We start from the raw sequence: 20,267 nt of genomic DNA on the forward strand, positions 1-20,267 counted from the left end.
TTGTAAATACGTTTTAATAAAAATATTTAAACAAGGTATTGCAAAGTTTTTTACAGTAGCTGCTGGAATATCCAGCATTTAAGCAGTTCATTCAGGTACAGTTACAAACCACAAAAAAAGGGTAACAGGTTTTAGACATTGCATGTGGTTTAGAAAGAATCAAATCTCCTCCAAAGTCCCTCAAAAGATCTGCCTTCAAGGCATCTCTAGACAGGTTCCAGGTTATTCTGGTAAACTGAGCAGGTGTAACAGTGTAAGTTACTTCTCAGCTCAACAAAACCCAGCACGAGAAGATGTGCACGCTTACAGCCAGGACAGAGCAGACAGGATGGCAGGAACACCATGGGGTCCAGGATTTAGGAGCTCACTGGGTGTGGTTCTATCTGTAAGAGGCCCCACTGCACAGACCCTCTCCCAAACTGAAAGCACTGAAGACAGCAGTTAGATGCAGAGACAAGCTCACCAAGGTTTGACCTTTTCCAGCACTGGAGTACAAGAATGATCATTTCTCCTTCTGCACATCACACTGTCACTCCAGCAGTTTGCTCCACATCCAAAGGAACTTTCAGAGCTCAAACCCACAGCTACCAGAACTTAGGAACCTGTTGCTTTCAGAGGGATTACACACAAACCAGGACACTGGTGCAATGTTACAATCCTAAAAGTGTCTTTGCCTCCTCACTCTGTGCTAGGAGGGTTTCACTGGCGTACTTCTGGAGCAGCTCCATCTTCTTTCTTCGTACAAGAGCCTCCTCGATCTGCAGAGATAAAAGCAGGGTGGATTCAGCTCAGCTGAGATGCTGAAAGCTCAGCATGTGAAATGCTGAGATGCTCAGCACAACACCTCGCAATTTATGGAATACTTAGGAAGGTTTTGGAAATTCTCAGGTTAAAAAGGGTTATGGCATTTGCAAGAGGATTAAACAGCTGCAGGGTCAAGTCACAGAAATCATTAATTTAGAGCACTTTTACTGATGACCTGATGTCAATTAAGATGTGTCCTGCAAAAGCCAGTGTGCATCTCTGCAGCTGAGTGCTGTTATGCCTTACCTCCTGTTGAGTCGGCACTGGAACATGTGCAATAAATTTCTGTTGGCCATCTTCACCTTCTCTCTCCTTGCCACCTTCCTCATCAGACTAAAAAGTGAAAAAATCGCATCGAGTTTATTTTCTTTTTCACTTGCTTTGCCAGAAGGAACAAAGCATGGTCAACATGACAAACACAGGAATGAGTGAAGAGGAGCCAGCACCAAAGGAACACAAGGATCACATGCAGATCCTGCTCCTTGACGTTTTCAGCATGACTGCTTCCATTTCTCACATAGCCTTTGCTCTGCTGTGCCATGGGCATGAATGTAAAGCTGGATTTCCTCCCCTTCCATAACTCTGGCTGCCACAGCAAAGCTGTGAACAGAAGAGGAGCCAGCTAAGCAGGAATACAGCAAGTGCTTTAAAAATACAGGTACCGCTTCCCTGTACAGCTCTGTACTGCTTTGGTCCACACCTAAGAGCTGGGCTCATGAACCATGGGGTAATACAAATAAAACAGGTACTGGAGGAGCCACCAACTCCACCTGATGGATTCTTCCTTTTTATTCTTCCGCTTAACCCACTTAGATACAGACTGAGAAATGAGAACTTGTTTCCAGCACCCTTCTCCAGATCTCACTGGGAGCAGGGAGGAGAAACAAGAGCAGTGACAGCAGTGGCAGCAGCACCAGCAAAGCCCTGCTGCATCATGATGCAGGTGTGAGCTAGGCCCTGCAGCCCCTGGGTTTTCATACAGTGGCAGTGTGACATCATCCTGCCCCCAAAGCTGCTTGTGCTGTCACTGAGGCAGGTTGTACTCAGGAGCCAGACTGAGCAGTGTTACCAACACACCCCCTGACAAAAACAGTGCCACTTAAATCACAGCAAGGTGCTTCTCACTCCAGCGAAAGGTCTGTCCTCTCCTGCCAGCCTCCAGCACTCCCTGAACTTGGGCCAAGAGCACTCCCTACTTCTGATTGGTACTAAACTGTGGAGAGGGGCAGGACAGCAGCACACAAGTCCTTGGCAGGGTAACACCATGTTCAGGAAAGGAGCACAGAAGACACATGAAAAGTGACAACACCTGAGCCATGCCCTACCTCTTCCTCGTGGACAGCATAGATGTTTTCTTCCTCCTCCTCCTCACCCCTTGCAAGTCGGGCTTCTCTCTCCATCTTCCATTTTTCCACTGCTTCTGCTATAACTGGGGAGCACAGGAAAAGGGCAAGTGTGGCTGAGAGCCAGTCCCAGCAGCATGCTCTTATTGCCAGAGCTTTTCCAATGCTTAAACTTCTTGCCTAAATCCTCTACATCAGTAACACACTGATGTAGTATGAACCTCGATGTAGTATGCAATAAAATGTATCAGTGTATGCTGACATACTGTCACAGTGTGGTACTTGCTAATGCCTTCATATGGGTACATTTTAGACTCTACATGTCACAGATAAACACCAACCTATTTTCTGACCTGAGAGCAGGGTCACATGAGCAGCCTAAGTGGCTCTTACAGCTCTGTAGCCTGTCAGCAGCTATAGGGATGCTGATCACCCTGTGGTTAATTAAACATGATTATGCTCCTTACACCGACCACACACAGAAATCTCTTGTTCCATCTCAGAGGGCATTTCTCTTATTTTGGAGCACAATCCCAGTTCTGTACCTTGCTGCCAGGGCTGCTGCATCTCTATTACAGCAGAGTGACAATAAGAGCACTAAAACAAGTTTTAAGAAGCTTAATCAGTGACACAGCCAGTGCTTAAGATCCTACAGAGGTGCCAGATTAATGCATCGTGGCAGGAGGAAAAGCCCAGAGCCACAGGGGCCAGCAGGCATTCCCCAGGCTCTCAGAGGTCACACATCTAAAACTGTCCCCCTGAGAGAGCAAGACCTAACCAGTGGCACATGGTTTGTGTGTGACTCCCTAATAGAAAAGGAACCCCAGTTTAAGAAGTTTTCTCAATACTTTATTTCAGAAAAACTTGGCTTAGCAAGGTAAAAACTGCAAGGTCCCAGACAAGCAGCATGTGCAGGATGAGCGGGAGCTGTTGGGCTCTCACCACACAACTTCCCTTCCTGCACTATCCGGTGCCTGCAGCCACCTCCCCTTCCCAGGGTTTGGGGCTCCTGACTCTGCTGCAGGACACTGGTAAGTGAGGATTTCCTCCAGCCTCCCTTCCTCCCTGCCCCACCATCCAACCAACAAGGCATGATCCTGAATTCTGTGAATGCCTCACCCATGGAGAAGGGATAACTGTGAGGATCAGCCAGTGCTCAGCAGAAGCACCAAGAGAACTATTTAGGAAACTTAAAAGTAGTCTGTGCCCTCTTGATTGTAGCTACATAAATCCCAAAAAATGCCACACAGTGCTGAATTCCAAAGAGAGTTTCAGGAATTAAGAGTCATAATCCTGGTGTCTTCCCCAGGGAAGCCAGTAGAAGCAATGCCAGAAATCTCTGTGAGCAGACCCAGGATAAATATTTTCTATTGCGAAAAACTAAGTTCCAAAGGAAAAAATATTCAGAAAGTGTTAAAATTCCAAGAGAGATGATATGGCTAAATTAACAGAGCCCACCTAGACTGCAGGGTTTCCAGCAGGCCCCTCTAATCTGGCAGAAAAGTAACCAGCTATGTTTATGGATAAATAAATAATGAGGTGAGACAGGAAACAGATGGCAGGGTCAATTTCACAAGGGAGGGAACAGCTTGGGTTCCACAGATCTTGCTGCAACCAACTCTTCTACATTCTTAAGCAGGAAAAAGCAGGGGGGGAAGGACTTTTTGCTTTGGCAGTGAATGACTTGCTAAAATATGAAATCTTTTATAGCAGTAAAGATGAAAGTCAAAGCTAAAAATGCCTTTTAGCATTTCCTTCCTGAAATGATTTATTTGGATACCCATGTGACAGAAAAAGTCTGCCAGCTCCGAGTCCATCACCAGCCCTTCCTGGGTGCCCTGTGCAGGTCTGCAATCTCACATACCTTTCTTCTCATGCTCCTGCTCCAGGGGCTCCAGGATGCCATCATCCTCATCCCTATAGCCGTAGTACTCGGCATCGATGTCCTTCATAAGCTCAGCCCGAGTCTTCCGTGGGGGTGGCAGGGCTGCAGGGACACCATTGTCACCCTCCAGGTCACCTCCCCAGCCTGCTGAGTGTCCCCAGCCTGTCCCCACAGCTGCCCTGCACCAGCCAACACCCAGCATGATGGAGCTGCTGGTGTCACCCTCTGGCCTGCACAAACCAGTTCCAGTACAGGACCCAAAGCTTCCCCACATCCTGGAGTACTTCCCGTAATTTGTCTGTGCCTCACTTGGAGGCCCAAGCAATTCCCACTCATTCCATGACAAAGTTTCATCCCTTTACACGCAGTTTTTTGCTATGAAAACTCATCCCTGCTTCTAAAATGACGTTCAACCCAACTTTCAACCCAACTTTCCCTTTTTCTCCCTTTTTTTCTAGTCCTGAACTCTGAGTACTATTTACAACTTCTCAATAAAGTTTATGCTGGGAAGTTTCTGTAGGACATCAGTCCTTACCATTTGGAATTCCCAGTAGAAACCAGTTTACTCCTTTCTATATTTCCTTAATTGCAAACAGCCAAAGGTGCTCTTAGCATTTAATTAATTACCTGTGCTCAGTGTTTCACTAAGCTGACCTAAGACACTCAGAAATGCTGTTACCAGCACTCCCCACAAACTACAACAGCATTTTACTCAAGATACTGCCCTGCACAGATTCACGTCTGGGAAGAGCTGCTCTTTACTTACGTTCCTTTTCGAAAAGTTCTCTAACTCCTGGCAAATCCTTTGCAGCGCCAAAGTATTTGTAGCCTCTGTTTCCTGGAACTTCTTTCCCTTCATGATCTAACATTTTCGGGCCAATCCTCTGGAAAATAGACAGAATTAGTAGTTTAAAAGTTTCTTCTAACAGAGTCAAACATTTTAGGGGCTGAATAAAAATCACACTGGCCAAGCCATCCATGTTACATATTGTTACCTATTTTTCTCAGCAGTCACTTCACTTGTAACCATGTAGTACAACACATTCCATACTTACAGCATAATCAGGACCTCCTAGCTCCTTTATTCTGTATTCCCAGTGTCCTTTCTCCCTCAGAAGTTTATTTATTTCATCATTCAGGTCCCGAATTCTGAATTCACCCAATCCAGCTGTTAGAGAGGAAAAAAACCAATGAATCAGGCAGCTCACAGGAATACCTGAGGGATTTCAGAATTTATGCAATGGAAACAGCACAGTTCACATGAAATGGGATTTTTACTGTAACTGCTCATGACTGGATATTCAAAAAAATAAAACATAGTTAGACAAATCTTACCATTTTGGATCTGTGCCACTTTCTTGGAAATCTCCCCAATGATCTAGTCAAATAAGAACAAAGAAATTAATTTCTAAATTAGTGGGGGGAACAGAGAAGACAGAGCCAGATTGAGAAGTGCATGGCAACAGGACAAGTAGCAATAAAACACAAGTTGAAACTGGAGAAATTCTGATTAAATTCAAGGGGAGAGAAATCATTAGGAAGATAATCAAACACTGGAACAGCAGCCCCAAACCCCCGGAATCTAAATCCCTGAAGATGTTCAGGACTCAGCTGGACATGGCCCTGGGGCAAGGTGACATGGTAGGAGCTACTTTAAACACAGCTGTATAATCTTAGAAAATGTTCTGTGATTTAACTGCCAGGATGCTGCCAAGTGTGGAAAAACCCCCCTGTAAGCCGGCTGTCTAAACAGGAACTGTAAAGTTCTACCTCCTATAAATGAGAAAATCCACAGGTTGACATTACCTGTCTCCTCCATTTCTCAGCTTTGGGCAGCTCATTACACTCTGATGCAAGGAAAGGCCTTCTCTCCTGTGAGACAGAAAACCACACACAACAAATTCAGCTGAGCACTGACACACAGCATTTCACACAGGCTTTACTGCCCCATTAATGCCAAATTATGCTACCAAGCTCCAGGGCCTTCTGCTCCCATGGATTTTTAGTAAGTGGAGAACAATAATGATTTACAGCCCTGACAAATTAAACTATCACAGACTATAAAAATCTACTTAAATACACTTTATCCAAACCAAAATATTTCACCTGTTTTTTTGTTTGTTTGTTTGTTTCGTTTGGGTTGTTTTTTTGGTGGGTTTTTTTGGTTTGTTTTTTTTTGTTTGTTTGGTTTTTTTTTCCAAAACACCCCATAATTCTCTCCAATACAGCAAATGTTCCATTCAGGACAGTTTCATCATTTTCAGCACACATCACCTCCTAAGGTTAAGCTTTTCTCAACTGCTACTACTAAATAATGTTATTTTTTTCAGTTTATAGAGAGTATCTTCTTCTCAACCTTCTTCACATTCCTTGCTTACACAAACTAATGCATCATCGTGCTTCTAGGGTTTTGTGTGTAGTCATTTTGTCTCTTTCCCCACAGCTTCACCTTTTATTAAAAGGCTCCACCTTTTTACTTAAAGCTCCACCTTTTATTAAAAAGCATTAAACCCCTTTCCTCTGCATAATATGCAATATGAAACAGAAAAGCATAAAAGGTTTGGAGAAACTGTAGTGGAGAATTTTCCTGTGAGTGTGAAATACAGCCAGCTGAAATATTTTCTTCCCAACTGGAGTCAAGCACAGAACACGTGGGCTCTGAACAAGGCCTGCCATCCCCCCTGACTTGAGCTACCAAACCTCCAGGGATTTCACATCTCACCTTGACTTTTCCTTCCTCAAGCTGGGCTTGCCGAAATCTTGCCAAGGCCGTCCTAAAGAGAAGAAAGCAGATTTACTTTGGCAAATTCCAACAGGAACAAGTATTGGTCTGGATGTTGATTATGGAGTTAATTACAGTCTGTAGAAAACAAAGGCCTGAACACATTCACTGACAATCCAGGGCTTCCAGCTAATTACTTTGCAGCACTAGAAGTCCTCAGTGGTTCATTTCTCAAGTAAAGCAATGCTGACTGATTCCTCCTATCTGGCCTGGCATCTCTGTTCCCAAAACGGGAACTGCCTAAAACCACAAGGGTCCTTTACAACACATTTCAGTGTATTTATTCCCCAGCCTGCAGGGGGACAAGCACACTGCTGCAGGGTCTCTTGTGCACCGAGCCACCCAGCACAGCTACAGGAGCTCCACAGCACCAGGGAGGGACACGTGTGCCCTCCAACTCCCACTGCCTCTGGGCCAGCACATGTACAGCTGAGTACCCAAAAGCATCATTAAACTGTGGATGCTTAAAAGAGGCAGAACAGCGGGTCCTATGGGCCAGCCAGGCACGGCCAGCAGGCACAGGTGTCTGAGATAGGTACAGTCAGGTCCAGCAGCCACGGATGTGTGAGCCCAGGTCGAGCCTCAACCGAGGTGACCCAGGGCTGGAGCGGTGCCCGCGCTGCCGTGCCCCCGCCGCACTCACATGGCCTTCTCCGCGTTCCGAGCCTGCAAGACACAAACAGAGCAGCCCCGGTTAGCCCCGGCGTGCTCCCCGCCTCCAGCGGCCCCAGCCTGCGGCCGCTCCCCTCCGAGCCCCTCGCCGCGCAGGGGCACCAGGGGACAACAAGTGCCCAGCGGCGCCTCAGCCCCGCACTCACCATGGCCCGCCGTGCCCCGCAGCCCCTCAGCCCCGCACTCACCATGGCCCGCCGTGCCCCGCAGCCCCGCACTCACCATGGCCCGCCGTGCCCCTCAGCCCCGCACTCACCATGGTCCCGCCGTGCCCCTCAGCCCCGCACTCACCATGGTCCCGCCGTGCCCCGCAGCCCCTCAGCCCCGCACTCACCATGGTCCCGCCGTGCCCCGCAGCCCCTCAGCCCCGCACTCACCATGGTCCCGCCGTGCCCCGCAGCCCCGCACTCACCATGGCCCGCCGTGCCCCTCAGTCCCTCAGCCCCGCACTCACCATGGTCCCGCCGTGCCCCGCAGCCCCTCAGCCCCGCACTCACCATGGTCCCGCCGTGCCCCGCAGCCCCTCAGACCCGCACTCACCATGGTCCCGCCGTGCCCCTGAGCCCCGCACTCACCATGGTCCCGCCGTGCCCCGCAGCCCCTCAGACCCGCACTCACCATGGTCCCGCCGTGCCCCGCAGCCCCTCAGCCCCGCACTCACCATGGTCCCGCCGTGCCCCGCAGCCCCTCAGACCCGCACTCACCATGGTCCCGCCGTGCCCCGCAGCCCCTCAGCCCCGCACTCACCATGGTCCCGCCGTGCCCCGCAGCCCCTCAGACCCGCACTCACCATGGTCCCGCCGTGCCCCGCAGCCCCTCAGTCCCGCCGAACGCGCCGCGCCGCAGCCGCTCCCCGCCCCGGAAGTGAACGCGGCCCCGCTCCCCAACGCGCCTGCGCGCCCCGCTCGGGCAGGATGCGGTGACCCCGCGCGGCGCATGCGCGTTCCTGCAGCTGGCGGGGACACGTGGAGGGGCCGGGAGCGAGGGGACCCTGCGGTGCCACCGCTGCCGGGGCACGGACACTGCTCACAGCCCCGGCCGACCTGGCCGGCGACACTGCCAGCGACCCAGGGACAACCACAGCTTCTCCGGGCACCCTGTGCCAGGGCCCCCCCCACCCTCACAAGCAAAGCTCCTTCTAACATCTGAATTTGCCCGCTTTCAGTTTGTATCCATTCCCCTTGTCCTGTCACTCAGTTCCCGATGAACAGTCCTCCTCCGTAACCACTTGAGTTTGCCATAACGAATGAAGAGATGCCTCAGTATTAATGACAAACAAATCAACATGAAACATGAAGAATTGGTTTTTTCCATAGGCCACAATGCATGAAATCCACTTGCTTGTCCAAGCTCCTGTTCACTTAGGAAAAACTGACTATGAACAGCAGGACAAATTTTCTCACAGAAGGATGACCAAGGAAGAGAAGTCTCCTTTTGAAGTAATTTTCTCCTTCTGGAACTTCCAGCCTGCTGTTCCTCAGCTTTTAAATCTCCTTACACAAGCCGAGTCCAGCACACCATCCCTCCCCCAGCTGCAGATTCCACCGGAGCTGGCAGAGCTCGAGCACAGCCAGCAGCTCAGAGGCATCCAGGCAAAGCCCACCCTCCACACAGACATCAGGACAGCCCTTCTCCAGTCCTGCCCTAGGGTGAAGCACTGGCCAGCCAAGAGCTCCCGCACACCAAGGCTTTATTGACTGAGTGGACGTGCAGATCCACCGTTGGTCAGCTCCTTTCCCAGCTGGTCACTGACCCTCAGTGACCCAGCACAGCACAACCACGAGGGACAGGGCAAGGGCAGATCCCTGCAGCTCTCGGTGCCACTGTGAAAGCTCAAACACTGCTGCACAGAACTGACAGAGCCAGTTTGCAACTCCCTGCACCTCCAGCAACCTCCTCCTTTGATGGCTTTGCCATTAAATGCTTGACCTGCAGCAGCACAGATGTAGCCAGCCCCCCATCCAGAGCCCCCTCCCATGAACGTGTGCAGACAGGACCTGAACGTGAGACAGTACAAAAGAAAAGGCCAAGCTGAACCTCCACATACCCCTTTTAATATGTTGTTTTGCACTGTGTACAGGAAAACCAAAAATAAACAAAAGGAACTTTAGCCAAACTCCCCTTCCTCCTCCAGCTTTATTGATAGTTTAAAATTACATTTTCTATGTTCTAGGACTTCAATTGCTCTTACCATCTTACTTTAAAAACCGATTACAAGCAAATGAAACTCAGTTGTCTAAGTGATATAGTATACAAAAATAACATCTTGATTTCTGTGAAAATGCATTTATTTGCAACTCCTGAATAGCTCCAAATTGTTTATGCTATGAGCACTGATGTCTGGGTTTCAGATTGACTTTGAGATATTTATTCAAAAGCTTCCCATTGCGTTCTGTATCTCCAACATTAACATTCACTGACTGAATCACTGTTACTTTTAGATTTATTTCAGATTTCTCTCTCTCTCTCTCATGGCCATTAACAGGCATGTGCATCTTTGTTTGTTTACTCCCACTCAGCTATATGCTCTAGGTAGGGCCTGATGCAGATATCACTTGGTGTTAACAGCTACTGAGGTCAGACAATCCAAGGCCATTGTAATAAAATAAAAGTTATGAGGAAGTTTAGACACTTCCAGAATTTCTTTCCTCCTGCATAGGATCACTTCCCTGTAACCCAGAGAGGGTTTTTGCTGGTCTGACTCAACTCTTCCCACTCATCAATCCCTATTCACCAGTGGCACGGAAAGGGGGTTCTTTAACAAAGCATTATACATAACACCTCTACCAAACTAAACATAAACATTTTTGTAGTTAAATGCAGAAAGTTGATTTTTCCACCCCTTTCCTCCTTTTACACGGCAAGTAAAGCTCACTGGCCTGGGAGTAGCCTCTATCTGCCAACCTTTGGCCAGTGAAGAGGATTCAGAGAAAAATAATACAACCATCAACCAGAAAAAGGAGGGGCGACAAAGGAAAATAATTAGGCTGTAGCTTCAATTGTGCATTCCCGTGCAAGGTGCCCTGACTCGCCGCAGCGGTAGCAGTTGACTTCGCTGGTCTTGCTGCAGTTGATGGCTACATGGCCAGTTTCACCACACCTGCAAAAGCAAAGCTTGTGTCAGAGCCACAACACTCACAGGAGCAACTCTACTCTGTCCAGGACACTGTCTGCTTCGGTTTCATGCAACACTAGTCCTGCATTCAAGGCTTCTGTTCTGGAATTCTGACACGAGGCAAATTTGTTTTCAGCAGAGCCATGAACTGCTCCCAAATGATCAACTCACATTAATCACTGTACATGCCAGAATCACTCTACATCAGCTTTGTGTGTTTTGCAGGGTTTTTTCCCAGTTGTTTCCTGGGTTTTGCCTGTTCCCAATGCTTATGCTTGCAGTTTAGCCTTGCTTTGAGAATAATTAGTTTTAACTCCAATACACCATGTTCTCTCTCCTTCCTCCACAGAAGGGAATGTTGGTGGGGGTGAAGAATCCTGCTCTCAGGAACGTGCTGTTTCTGGTATATGCCTGCATTCAAAAACCAGACAGCACTCTGAAGATGGCATTTCAAACCAATTTAACACCCACTTCTATTCACTGTTCCCATAAGCAAAGCATCTTCAGTGTGTTCCTGCAGGGGCTGGCTGTGCCAGTCAGCTGGGCAGGACAGCTGGGGTTTGTTAGCTCTGGCAGAAGACACAGGGTACCCAACTCTGTGCTACAGCCACGTGCCTCCTGCTACCTACGGCAAAGGACACGAGCCCTTCTGTACAGCTCAAATAACACCTGGGTGTGTGATGGCACTGGGTGGCCATCTAGAGACACATCCTGGAATCTGTACTCCACCTTGCTAATAAGCGTTTAAGCCTTAGTTTTGAGCAACAGAGGGTGAGTGTTCAAACAAACTGTATTTCCTAACCAAAACCAGAGAGAATGCATCCAGCACACAGCTGCCTCCTTACCTATAGCATTTCACTTTGGTGCAGTCTTTTTGAATGTGCCCGAACTCTCCACAAGAATAGCACTTCTGCTCGTCTGCGTGGTCGCAGTCGCGGGCCAGGTGGCCGGGCTTGCCACAGTTGTAGCAGCACTGCTCCCTCTCCCTCTTGGGCTCCTTGCAGTCCTTCGCAATGTGGCCACCTCTACCGCAGTTATAGCAGGCTTCCACAATAAGAAAAACATACCAAACAAGACTATAAAACCTTGGTAGCGTGAGGGGCAGCATGCTGTGAGTAGGGCACATGCACGGCTTGCTCCCAGGGAATGCCAGCACCCTTCTCTTCAGGCACAGAGCTCTGCCCGTGGCACTGAAGAGCTGGAATATTTAGTGATACTTACCATCCTCCTGAAGGTCACAGTCCTTGGCAAGATGGCCAGATTCACCACAGCGGTAACAGATATCTGGCAGAGACGAAGACATGAACTGGAAGCCTGCTTGAAATGGGGAGAAGAGAAAAAAACAGGCGTAAGTATTGAGTTCAGAATACTTTTAAGAATCAATCACAAACTGAACTGACAAGCCAGCTTCACTCTCAGAGCCCCTGGCCAAACTCTTAGGTAGAGATTAATTTCCCTGGTTCTTATTACCAATTTGAGTGTCAAGCTCTCCCCTGGGGTCTGCCAGAGCCTGTTTCCCTCAGTGCAGAGCAGGCAGCTCTGTGTGCCGTGCACAGGCAGCACTCACCTCTGCCACGGCTCCTCATGCCACGGCCACGGCCCATCCCGGTGGGGCACTCCCGGGCCCAGTGCCCAGTACGGCCACACTTGAAGCACTCGTTGCTGCTCATGGCTGCAGATCACCTGTCTGAACAACAAACATTTCTAAGCACCTTCTGCTCCCCCAGCCAAAGGCTACATTAAAATGAGAGATTTAGAGGTTTCCCAGCCCCTCAGCAAAGGCAATGCAAACCATACAGGACTTCCAGCAAGTCAGTACTTTCTTGTACAGTATCTGATCATGACTACTGAAACCACTGCAAAGGATAAAAGTTTGCCTCCACTTTGCTTTGAGTAAGACAGCTTTGAACAGACAGTGTGCTATGTAACTTTTCCTCTCATTATTCTGTAGTCACCCTTTACTTTGGCAACTTACAAAATGTTCACAGAAAGGGAAAAAGAGAAGGAAGTCCCTGTAACTACTGTAGCAGTAGCTTTAATGCCATTATCCCTTTCAGTAAAGCACTTTCTTCCATATTGCTGCGAGTTAAACTCAAAAGCCAGTTACTTAATCTCTGCAAGTAGTATCCACCTGGTAGTTGTTCCATTTTCTCCTGAAGGACCTGCCTGGCAGCTACTACCTCTATTGACTGGAAGCCAAGTGTAAGAATAGGCAGCATTAAACCTAAAGCATTCAAAGGTCCTTTAGCTTGACAGTTGAAGATTTTAGGCCTTTTATGACCCAAACAGCAGTTTAACTCTGAAAAGCAAAACTGTAACTTGTAATTAACTTATAGCTCAGGATGCATATTCCACTCCAGGTATACATGAAAGAAAATGTTTGGAGCTGTTAAGACAGCAGACACTTGCCAACTGGGCAAAGCATCCTTAGAATCCTGTGGAAGCATGAGACAGGCAGCTGTGACAGCAGGATCCCTGCTCTGCCCACTGGAATGGAGGGCAACACTGCATGGGCAGAGCCAGCCTGCACAGCCCACAGTGGACGGGGCAGGTTCCACAGTGCGCTCACACTGCCACACTCCCTGAGCTGCACAACACTCACACAACACTTCCAGAGCCAGAAAGAAAAGAACAAGGAAGTTACACATTTAAACGGAGTCTTTTTTAAAGCGTGCTTGAAGACACATTTAAAGTACACTGGTCTAAAAATATGCATGTCAAGCTTTGTTTTGATGAAGCCTGCTGAAGTTTAAATACCTCACATACTCTCTCTCAATTCATTATTCTTTACCCAACAGAAGAATTAGTATCTGGCATGTTTGGCAGTTTACCTGATCCCCCCTTCAAGGTAATCCCCCTGTAACCCTGCAGTTTATTCATGTTACAGAAGGGTTCCCCTCCTCCCAGACCACAGGAACATCCCACAAGTTGAGTCTTGAGGAAAGCCACTACAGGAGCAGTAGAACAACACATGACCTCCAGAAGGAACCAGAATTAGCATCCTGACATTTAGCTCCTACAGAGTGTGCATCTAAACATGAATTGTTATTTAGCTATTTCCAAAGTACCTCAGTGTTTCAGAAATTTACTGTGGTTTTTTATCCACTCCTCCCTCAAAACAGTTCCTCTCTCAGATGGCCTTCTGCACAGAAGTGGTTATTCCAACCACAGTAAATGGCTGACAATTTAAAATACCAGAGGTACAAACTCTAGCATGTCATTTCTGTAATCCCATTTCTATCTTCCAGCTGGACCAGACAATGGTTTTTGCCCTCAAAATGAAGTTCTGGAGTGAAAAGCTCCAAGAAGACTTTAGACACATCTAAAAAAAGTTAAAACAACTGGCTGTTGGAGCACTTGAGTCACTTGATTTCACACATAACTCAGTCTTTTCTGCTTCATTTCAGTGTTCAAGATTTCCAGCCTCTCCTGAGGACTGCCAGGGCTGAGCACTGCCTGCTCTGCTGGCAGCAGCTGGCACTCCCTGGGCCATTGTTTATCCTGTTTTCATAGCAACCGTGTTGACACTGCAGAACAGGGAAAACACAGGCACACCAACGGCAGGAGCTGGGCTCAGCCACCACAGGGGATGCTGCTTTTCATGTGCCAGAGAGGCAAGATGGGCTCTCTGAATTTTAGACATATATTCTTCCCTTCATTACAACTCTTGTTAACAGTCCTCAAATTAAAGCATTATCAAATGGCAACATAAAATCTATTAAAAAGAGGAGAACAGCAGCACTAGCTGAAGAGACTTCACACCCAGGCATGAAGCCGAGCCTCCAGCAGGAGGGGACAGGGCTGAGCCCTGCTGGCAGTGCCCACAGGGAGCACCCACACAACCACTCGGGGAAATGTCTGACAGGGGAGCCACACCTGCTCCAGATACACGTCGGGGCAGCTTTTACACCGAGATTAATGGCAACCTACAGCTAGTCTGTCCTTCTGCCAGTCTGGGTCAGGAGCTGCATGAGGGACAGAAGCTCACTCCTCACTGCCCCAAAGGAATGTCAAAAGAGAAGTTTTATATCTGAATCAGAGTTTTTTTCCTTTTTAACTGCCCCTTCAGAAGCAAAACACTGAGTTTCTCTTCCTCTGCCATACAGAAAATTTGTAAGGATTACCCAAACTGAAGCAGAAATCTGAACTCAAACACCAGTCTCTGTGCAAGAATCCTTCATGACTGAGATTCATTTAAAAATCTCTCTCTTCAGAGGCCCCTTTCCCCCCGAGCTCAAGAGCAGTGGAAGGTCACAGCTGCCACACAAATGGGATTACAAAGTATGCTGCTCCATCCTCAGACACCTTAAACACATCCAAACTGTTTGCCACCAGGTTTCTCTTCACCAGTATTTTTATGTTAAACTTCTCCATCCTTCCTGTAAAGACTCTGGAACTGTCAAGGGGTTCACCAGTGAGGTGGCTGCAGCTGACATTGCTTTTACCTGCCTGCATCCCAACAAGCCTGACACAGCACACAATTCCCCAGCACTGTGAACCCTCAGGATTTAGTTTTCATAGAGAGCCAAGAGCCACCTTTCAAGGAGCAACATCCAGAAAAGGCTGGTTCAGAAGACAAGTCCTTAAATGGAGAGCCTCCAAGCACTCTGGACACCATTACAGTTTTCAGTTACTTCCAAGCGAAAAAAAATGAGCACAGTAAAAACCACCCAAGTTCAAACACTTCTCTGTTAGTCAATATTCCTCCAATTTGTCATCACAGGCAAGTTTCCAGCAGCTCCTTTTATCTATTAAGGCCACCTTAAGTGAGCCTTCTGCAAGAAAGCTACCTCAGTCTTCTTGGAAAGTTTTCAGTCACAGCTATCACTGTTTTCCTCAGCTCAGATGTGTTTCACAAAGCAGCCTGTCCTGTCTGTCCATGTGTCATCGTCCCCTCCCTTCTTACACACCAAAACCAGATTTTTACCTCACCAGGGCAGGAAAAGTAGGAATGGAAAACAAATTACAACTCCAGCCTCATCTAGCATTTCTGAGACAGGTCAAATTCTGCAAGATATAGCAAGGCACTGCCCCCTGGATTAGCTCCCAAAACTCAGCACAGCTGGACTTGAGCTTCTGGACTTCTCACCTCAAACCTCACCTTTCTGGAAAAGGGAGAAGGCAGTCATTGTCCTGAACTCCTCCTAAATAACTGCAGCTGGAAGCTGGAACATTATTAAGAATGAATTTTTAGACCTTGTTCTGTGTGATGGCCATACATCAGTCCCCAAACAGCAGGGAGGGATGACAAAGATCCCTGTGCCACCACAGCACTTTCCCAGGTCACATCTGAAGTTTCTGAGTGAAACTTGAGCATCAAACCTCGAAGTGGGAGTTTCCTGGTGATCCTCCCAGTTGCAGGAGACACCTCTGACACAAGACATTTTCTGTCTCACACTCTGAAGGGAAAGACTGTGTCCTTCTGTGGCTTTGCAGTTAAAACATATTCAAGACTCTTAGAACAGGAGAGGTGCTATTAATCTCCAGCCTTTATGCACGACATTCAGCAATATTCAACCCTGTTTTAGTAGCCCTTCTAGACCTGCTGATGTAAAAAACTGCACAAAGCTCCACTGTTAACACTCTTCATTTTATGGCTTTTAGCCTAGATGCCCTCCAAAGAAGCTGCTTTAACAAACTAAAATACAATTAACCTGGGCTCCTCACAGTAAAAAGGAAACTGAACTTCACCTCTGAGATTACTCAGGATTCTTCTGGATACCAGCAGCTCCTGAGGATCCAAGAGAACAGGAGCAGCTCTCTTCACTCTACTTCAGTGCCTCTTCTGACCTACAAAGAGCACTTGCAGGCGGTCCCAGCAGGACTTCACTCCTTCAGCCAAAGGACAGAGCAGATAAAGGCACTGCTGCAGCCAGCACAGGCAAAGCCCTGCAGGGGCAGCTCTGTCAGGGGCACACCTTGGGAAATCAGCAGGGCCCTCCCAGGCTGCTGGGACAACCCGCAGCACCACACCTGAATTGGACAAGGGCTGAGGATGATGAAACCCCGACGTGCCAGGAAGTGCAGCTCTGCCGGCCTCTGAGGCACTGCAGAGGCACAAAAGCCACCTGCTAATCACAATCCAGCATTTTGTTTCAAAAGAGAAGTCAAAACATTAGTCATTTTACAAGAAATACCATCTGTGAGGAGTTTTTATTACCCAAGCAATATGTTGTAAGAATTCTTGAACCCAGGACACGTGAGTGTCAGCAAAGCCACTGAGTATTTAGCAGGTAATTTCACATGGTGACCTGAAAGCCTGCTACAGCAGAGTTAATGCTGTTCCTGTCTCCCTCTTCTGTTCTCATTAGCAAAATAACACAAAATTAAGTGCTCTGACCAGCAGGTAACAACATCCCAATTCTGAAATAAACTCGTTTTAAACTTGGAGGAAACCTGCTGAAGTAAGCAGCCAATCCCTACACTCTACTTGGGACCCCTCGATACATTCATTTCACAGCCAAGCTGACACAGGACTGCTGAACATTAACTAAGACTCAAGAGGGGGCAGAAACCAGGACAAAAGGACATCATGACTCTACTTAGCCAGGTAATTCTTGGATATCTCTGTTGACACAAACCAGAAAGAGAACAAAAGTTCATCAAGGAGTGACTCAGTAGCACTTCCTGCCTATCCATACTAGTTAATGGGGAAAGGGATAAACCCTTACTGAAGAAACATGCACATTTTACCATCTTCCCCTTTCATTTTCATGTCTGTGTGTACGGAATTATGAAACACCACGAGCAACATGTGAGCCTATAAGCATAACATTTAGCCCAGACACGAACAAAGTCAGTTTAAATGGCAGGTTAAACCTGTAACTCTCAGGACTGATGCACAGCCCTAGTGAACTTATTTAACCTCCTCACTTTGATGACGGGTGCAGGATTGCTTCTCTGGGCAAGTCTGCACTGAAGAAGGAAACACGGACTCGGCAACCCCAATGCTGCGTGGCAATGGGATCACGTTGAGTGTACACAGGAAATCACAACTCACTATTAGGTTTAATAAATCCCTGTGACAATGCTGGCTCCTAAATTACTAACAGCGGTTACTTGAGAACTACGCCCGACAAGAACTCAAATAAAAGGCCGCCCCACAGGCCGCGATCTGCAGATGGCACGGGCTGTTTTTCCTATCCATTTATAGGTCACATTTGGATTTAGAGCAGGCCACCATCCGTGCCTGTGGTCGGAGCGAACAGTTGCGACACCTCGACCCTCTGGTCTCCGGCAGCGCCCCACACGTGGGGGCCCACGTGGTGCGCGGGCCGCGGCCCCGCCGACAGGAGTTTAGCGGGCACTCAAAATTCAATTATTTAAAAAAAAAAAAAAAGAAAAAAAAAAGAAAAAACAATTTAGTGAAGAAAGGATTTAATTCCAGTCCGTTCTCCGTAGCCCCCAGACTCCCAGGACGTTCTTCACTCCAAACTCGCTGGCTCACGGGCGGGCGGGCCGGCGGGGCTCCCCCTCCCCACGCCCAGGCGACCACGTGCAGCGCTGCCCGGCCCCGCCGCCCATCGCCCCCGGCCCAGAAACCGAGCGTGAAAACCCCCCCGGGGCGCGCCCGGGCCCAGCGGAGCGGCTCCCCCCTCGGCCGGCGCCCCGGCCTCCCTCCCCCGAGCGGCGCAGGCTCCTTGGGCGCTCCCGGAACCCAGACCTGACTCACCCGCCGCCGCCCGCCGCCCTCTCCAGGCCCGCGGCCCTCACGGCTCTAGCGGCCTTCGGGCCTCCCCGGCGCGCCACAGGGCCGGGAATGGCGCCGGCGCCCGCCCGGCCGGACTTTCCCGCGCGCTAGGCCGGAGTGCGCCAGCGCCATCACCGTCCCGCGCAGTGCCCTCGCTGCCGCCTCGGAGCCCCGCAGGAGCCCCGGCCGCTCCCCTGCGGTTCCCTCGCGGCCTCCCGGCGGTACCTGCGGTCCGGTTCCCTGCGGCCGCGGCCCCCGCACGACTCAGCTCCGCTCGGCCCCGCCGGTCCCGCTGCCTGCGCCACACGCGGTGTGCACACGGCCCCACGGCTCAGCCCGCCCCGCCGCTGTGCGCACGGCTCACCGGAGCCCGCCTCGGCCAATCGGCGCAGAGGGGCGCTGAGGGGCGGCCAATGGGAGCGGCGGCCGGGGACACCCAACCGCGGCGGCCGGAGGGTGGGCGGGGCGCGCCTCCCGCGCGCTGGCCGGGGGCGGGCGGGGCGGCCATGGCGGCACTCGCTTCGCGCTGTTTCGCCGTGATTCATCGCCCGCTCCTGCCCGCGGCGCGTACAGCGCGGCCTGGGCACGGCGCAGCAGCGGCGGCCGGTACCGCACGCACCCGGGTGGCTGGCGGGAGCGTCAGAGCCCCTTGCCCGCTTGGCTCCCTGCCTGTCGCTGCCCTGCCCGGCCCGGCCTAGCCCCTCCGGTGACTCCATGTTGTACCGAGGAGCCGCTCTCAGCCCCGCTCCTCTGTCCCGCACAGATTCCCGCGCCGAGCCGGGCAGCCCAGCGCCTCCGGGGGAAAACGCCCCACGCCCCTGCGAGACCTGTCCGGGGCTTGCCGCCGCCCCGGCAGCCTCCGCCAGGCGGGACTCCCTTAACCTCCGCCCCGCTCCCCGCGCCGCCCTGCCCGGACACGGCCAGGCACAGCCCGCGGTGCGGGTCGCGGCTGGAGCGGCCCTGGGCTCGGGCAGGGGCCGCATGCCGCCCTCAGGCGGCCCTCAGGCGCCGCCGCCATCTTGGCGGGGCGCGGGCGCGGCGCAGCAAATGGAGGACGCGGGGCCGGGCGGGCTCCGGGCTCCCCTCAGCGCTCCCCTCAGCGCTCCGCAGTTTTTCGACTTGCTGAAAAGAATTTGCTCTCGGTCTTTGTGCGTACGCGAAACTCAAAAGTAACGTCACCGCTGAGTTCAGCGTTCTGAGGGTGTTTTGCATAAATCTGCTTTTTGCCTGGGAAGTTTGTAAATGAATCAGTGGCCGGTTATTGCCCCAAACTGCACTCGTACGTGGATAGTGCAGCGAGTAAAACGCACCAGGTGTTACCCACAATTAGTTGTCATCCTTTTGTTTAAATGTCTTCCCCTTCCTGCTCATCAGGTACAAGAAGCCCCCACCGAGTCCCCGGGCTCGGGAATGAAATGTGTGACAGGCAGATCGTGGAGACACTTTGGATTGACCTTTCCTCAAGCTGTAAATCTAATATTATAGCACTGTTAAGTTTCTTTAATTAGACTATGAGTAACAACGTGTGTCTTTTCCTTCCTGTTAAGTGCAGCTCATTTAAGATGGACTTGGGTTTATTTGTGCTTTGAGTGCTATGCTTGCGTGTGTGTGTAGTGTGGTTTATAACATGCTGTATTTCCTACAGAGCTAAACCCATCCCGAGCTGTGAAAACGGGATGAGCCTCTCAGTAAAACATCAGCGTTGCCAATGGGCTTTGAACTCATAATAACATTTCCCCCAGTTACAACATTTCTCCCCATTAATTACTTATAAAATCTCTACTGTCCTAGTCCAGCATAATTTTCATGGCCTTTGGTTGCCTTGGATACATTACAATCCTGTTCACAAGTAGTCCCACTTTTCGTTTCAATCAATTATTGCTGTTTCCAGGTGATAAAGGGAAGAAAAATAGCGTGTGGAGCTAAGGAAGTGCTCAGAGCTTATAAATCATCATTTTTTTCACTGCATGAAAAAA

General features: G+C 49.8%; 2 protein-coding genes across 7 annotated transcripts; both read right to left on the minus strand.

Moving 5' to 3' along the window:
* ISY1 (ISY1 splicing factor homolog) lies at positions 1-8,339 on the minus strand. Of its 3 annotated transcripts, none has more exons than XM_066195554.1 (11): positions 8,277-8,339; positions 7,458-7,480; positions 6,755-6,806; positions 5,839-5,904; positions 5,368-5,410; positions 5,088-5,200; positions 4,799-4,916; positions 4,012-4,134; positions 2,130-2,233; positions 1,051-1,137; positions 1-758 (listed from the first exon to the last, which is right to left on the minus strand). In XM_066195554.1, the coding sequence occupies exons 1-11, from the start codon at positions 8,277-8,279 to the stop codon at positions 651-653; spliced, it is 840 nt and encodes a 279-aa protein (XP_066051651.1). In that variant the 5' UTR covers positions 8,280-8,339; the 3' UTR covers positions 1-650. The 3 variants fall into 3 exon arrangements, with proteins under 3 accessions (XP_066051651.1, XP_066051652.1, XP_066051650.1); XM_066195555.1 differs by lacking the exon at positions 8,277-8,339 and adding an exon at positions 7,778-7,802; XM_066195553.1 differs by lacking the exon at positions 8,277-8,339 and adding an exon at positions 7,743-7,755.
* Positions 8,340-9,524: 1,185 nt separating this feature from the next.
* Positions 9,525-18,637, minus strand: CNBP (CCHC-type zinc finger nucleic acid binding protein). Of its 4 annotated transcripts, none has more exons than XM_066195276.1 (5): positions 18,517-18,637; positions 12,169-12,288; positions 11,823-11,918; positions 11,447-11,648; positions 9,525-10,586 (listed from the first exon to the last, which is right to left on the minus strand). In XM_066195276.1, the coding sequence occupies exons 2-5, from the start codon at positions 12,269-12,271 to the stop codon at positions 10,469-10,471; spliced, it is 519 nt and encodes a 172-aa protein (XP_066051373.1). In that variant the 5' UTR covers positions 12,272-12,288; positions 18,517-18,637; the 3' UTR covers positions 9,525-10,468. The 4 variants fall into 4 exon arrangements, with proteins under 4 accessions (XP_066051373.1, XP_066051375.1, XP_066051374.1 ...); XM_066195278.1 differs by having other exon boundaries at positions 11,823-11,915; positions 18,517-18,636; XM_066195277.1 differs by having other exon boundaries at positions 11,447-11,645; positions 18,517-18,633.
* Between the last annotated feature and the right edge of the window lie 1,630 nt (positions 18,638-20,267).

The sequence above is a fragment of the Chamaea fasciata genome, unplaced genomic scaffold (genome assembly GCF_029207755.1).
Source record: "Chamaea fasciata isolate MVZ Bird 193981 ecotype frontalis unplaced genomic scaffold, bChaFas1.0.hap1 SCAF_13, whole genome shotgun sequence".
Classification (NCBI taxonomy): Eukaryota; Metazoa; Chordata; class Aves; order Passeriformes; family Sylviidae; genus Chamaea; species Chamaea fasciata.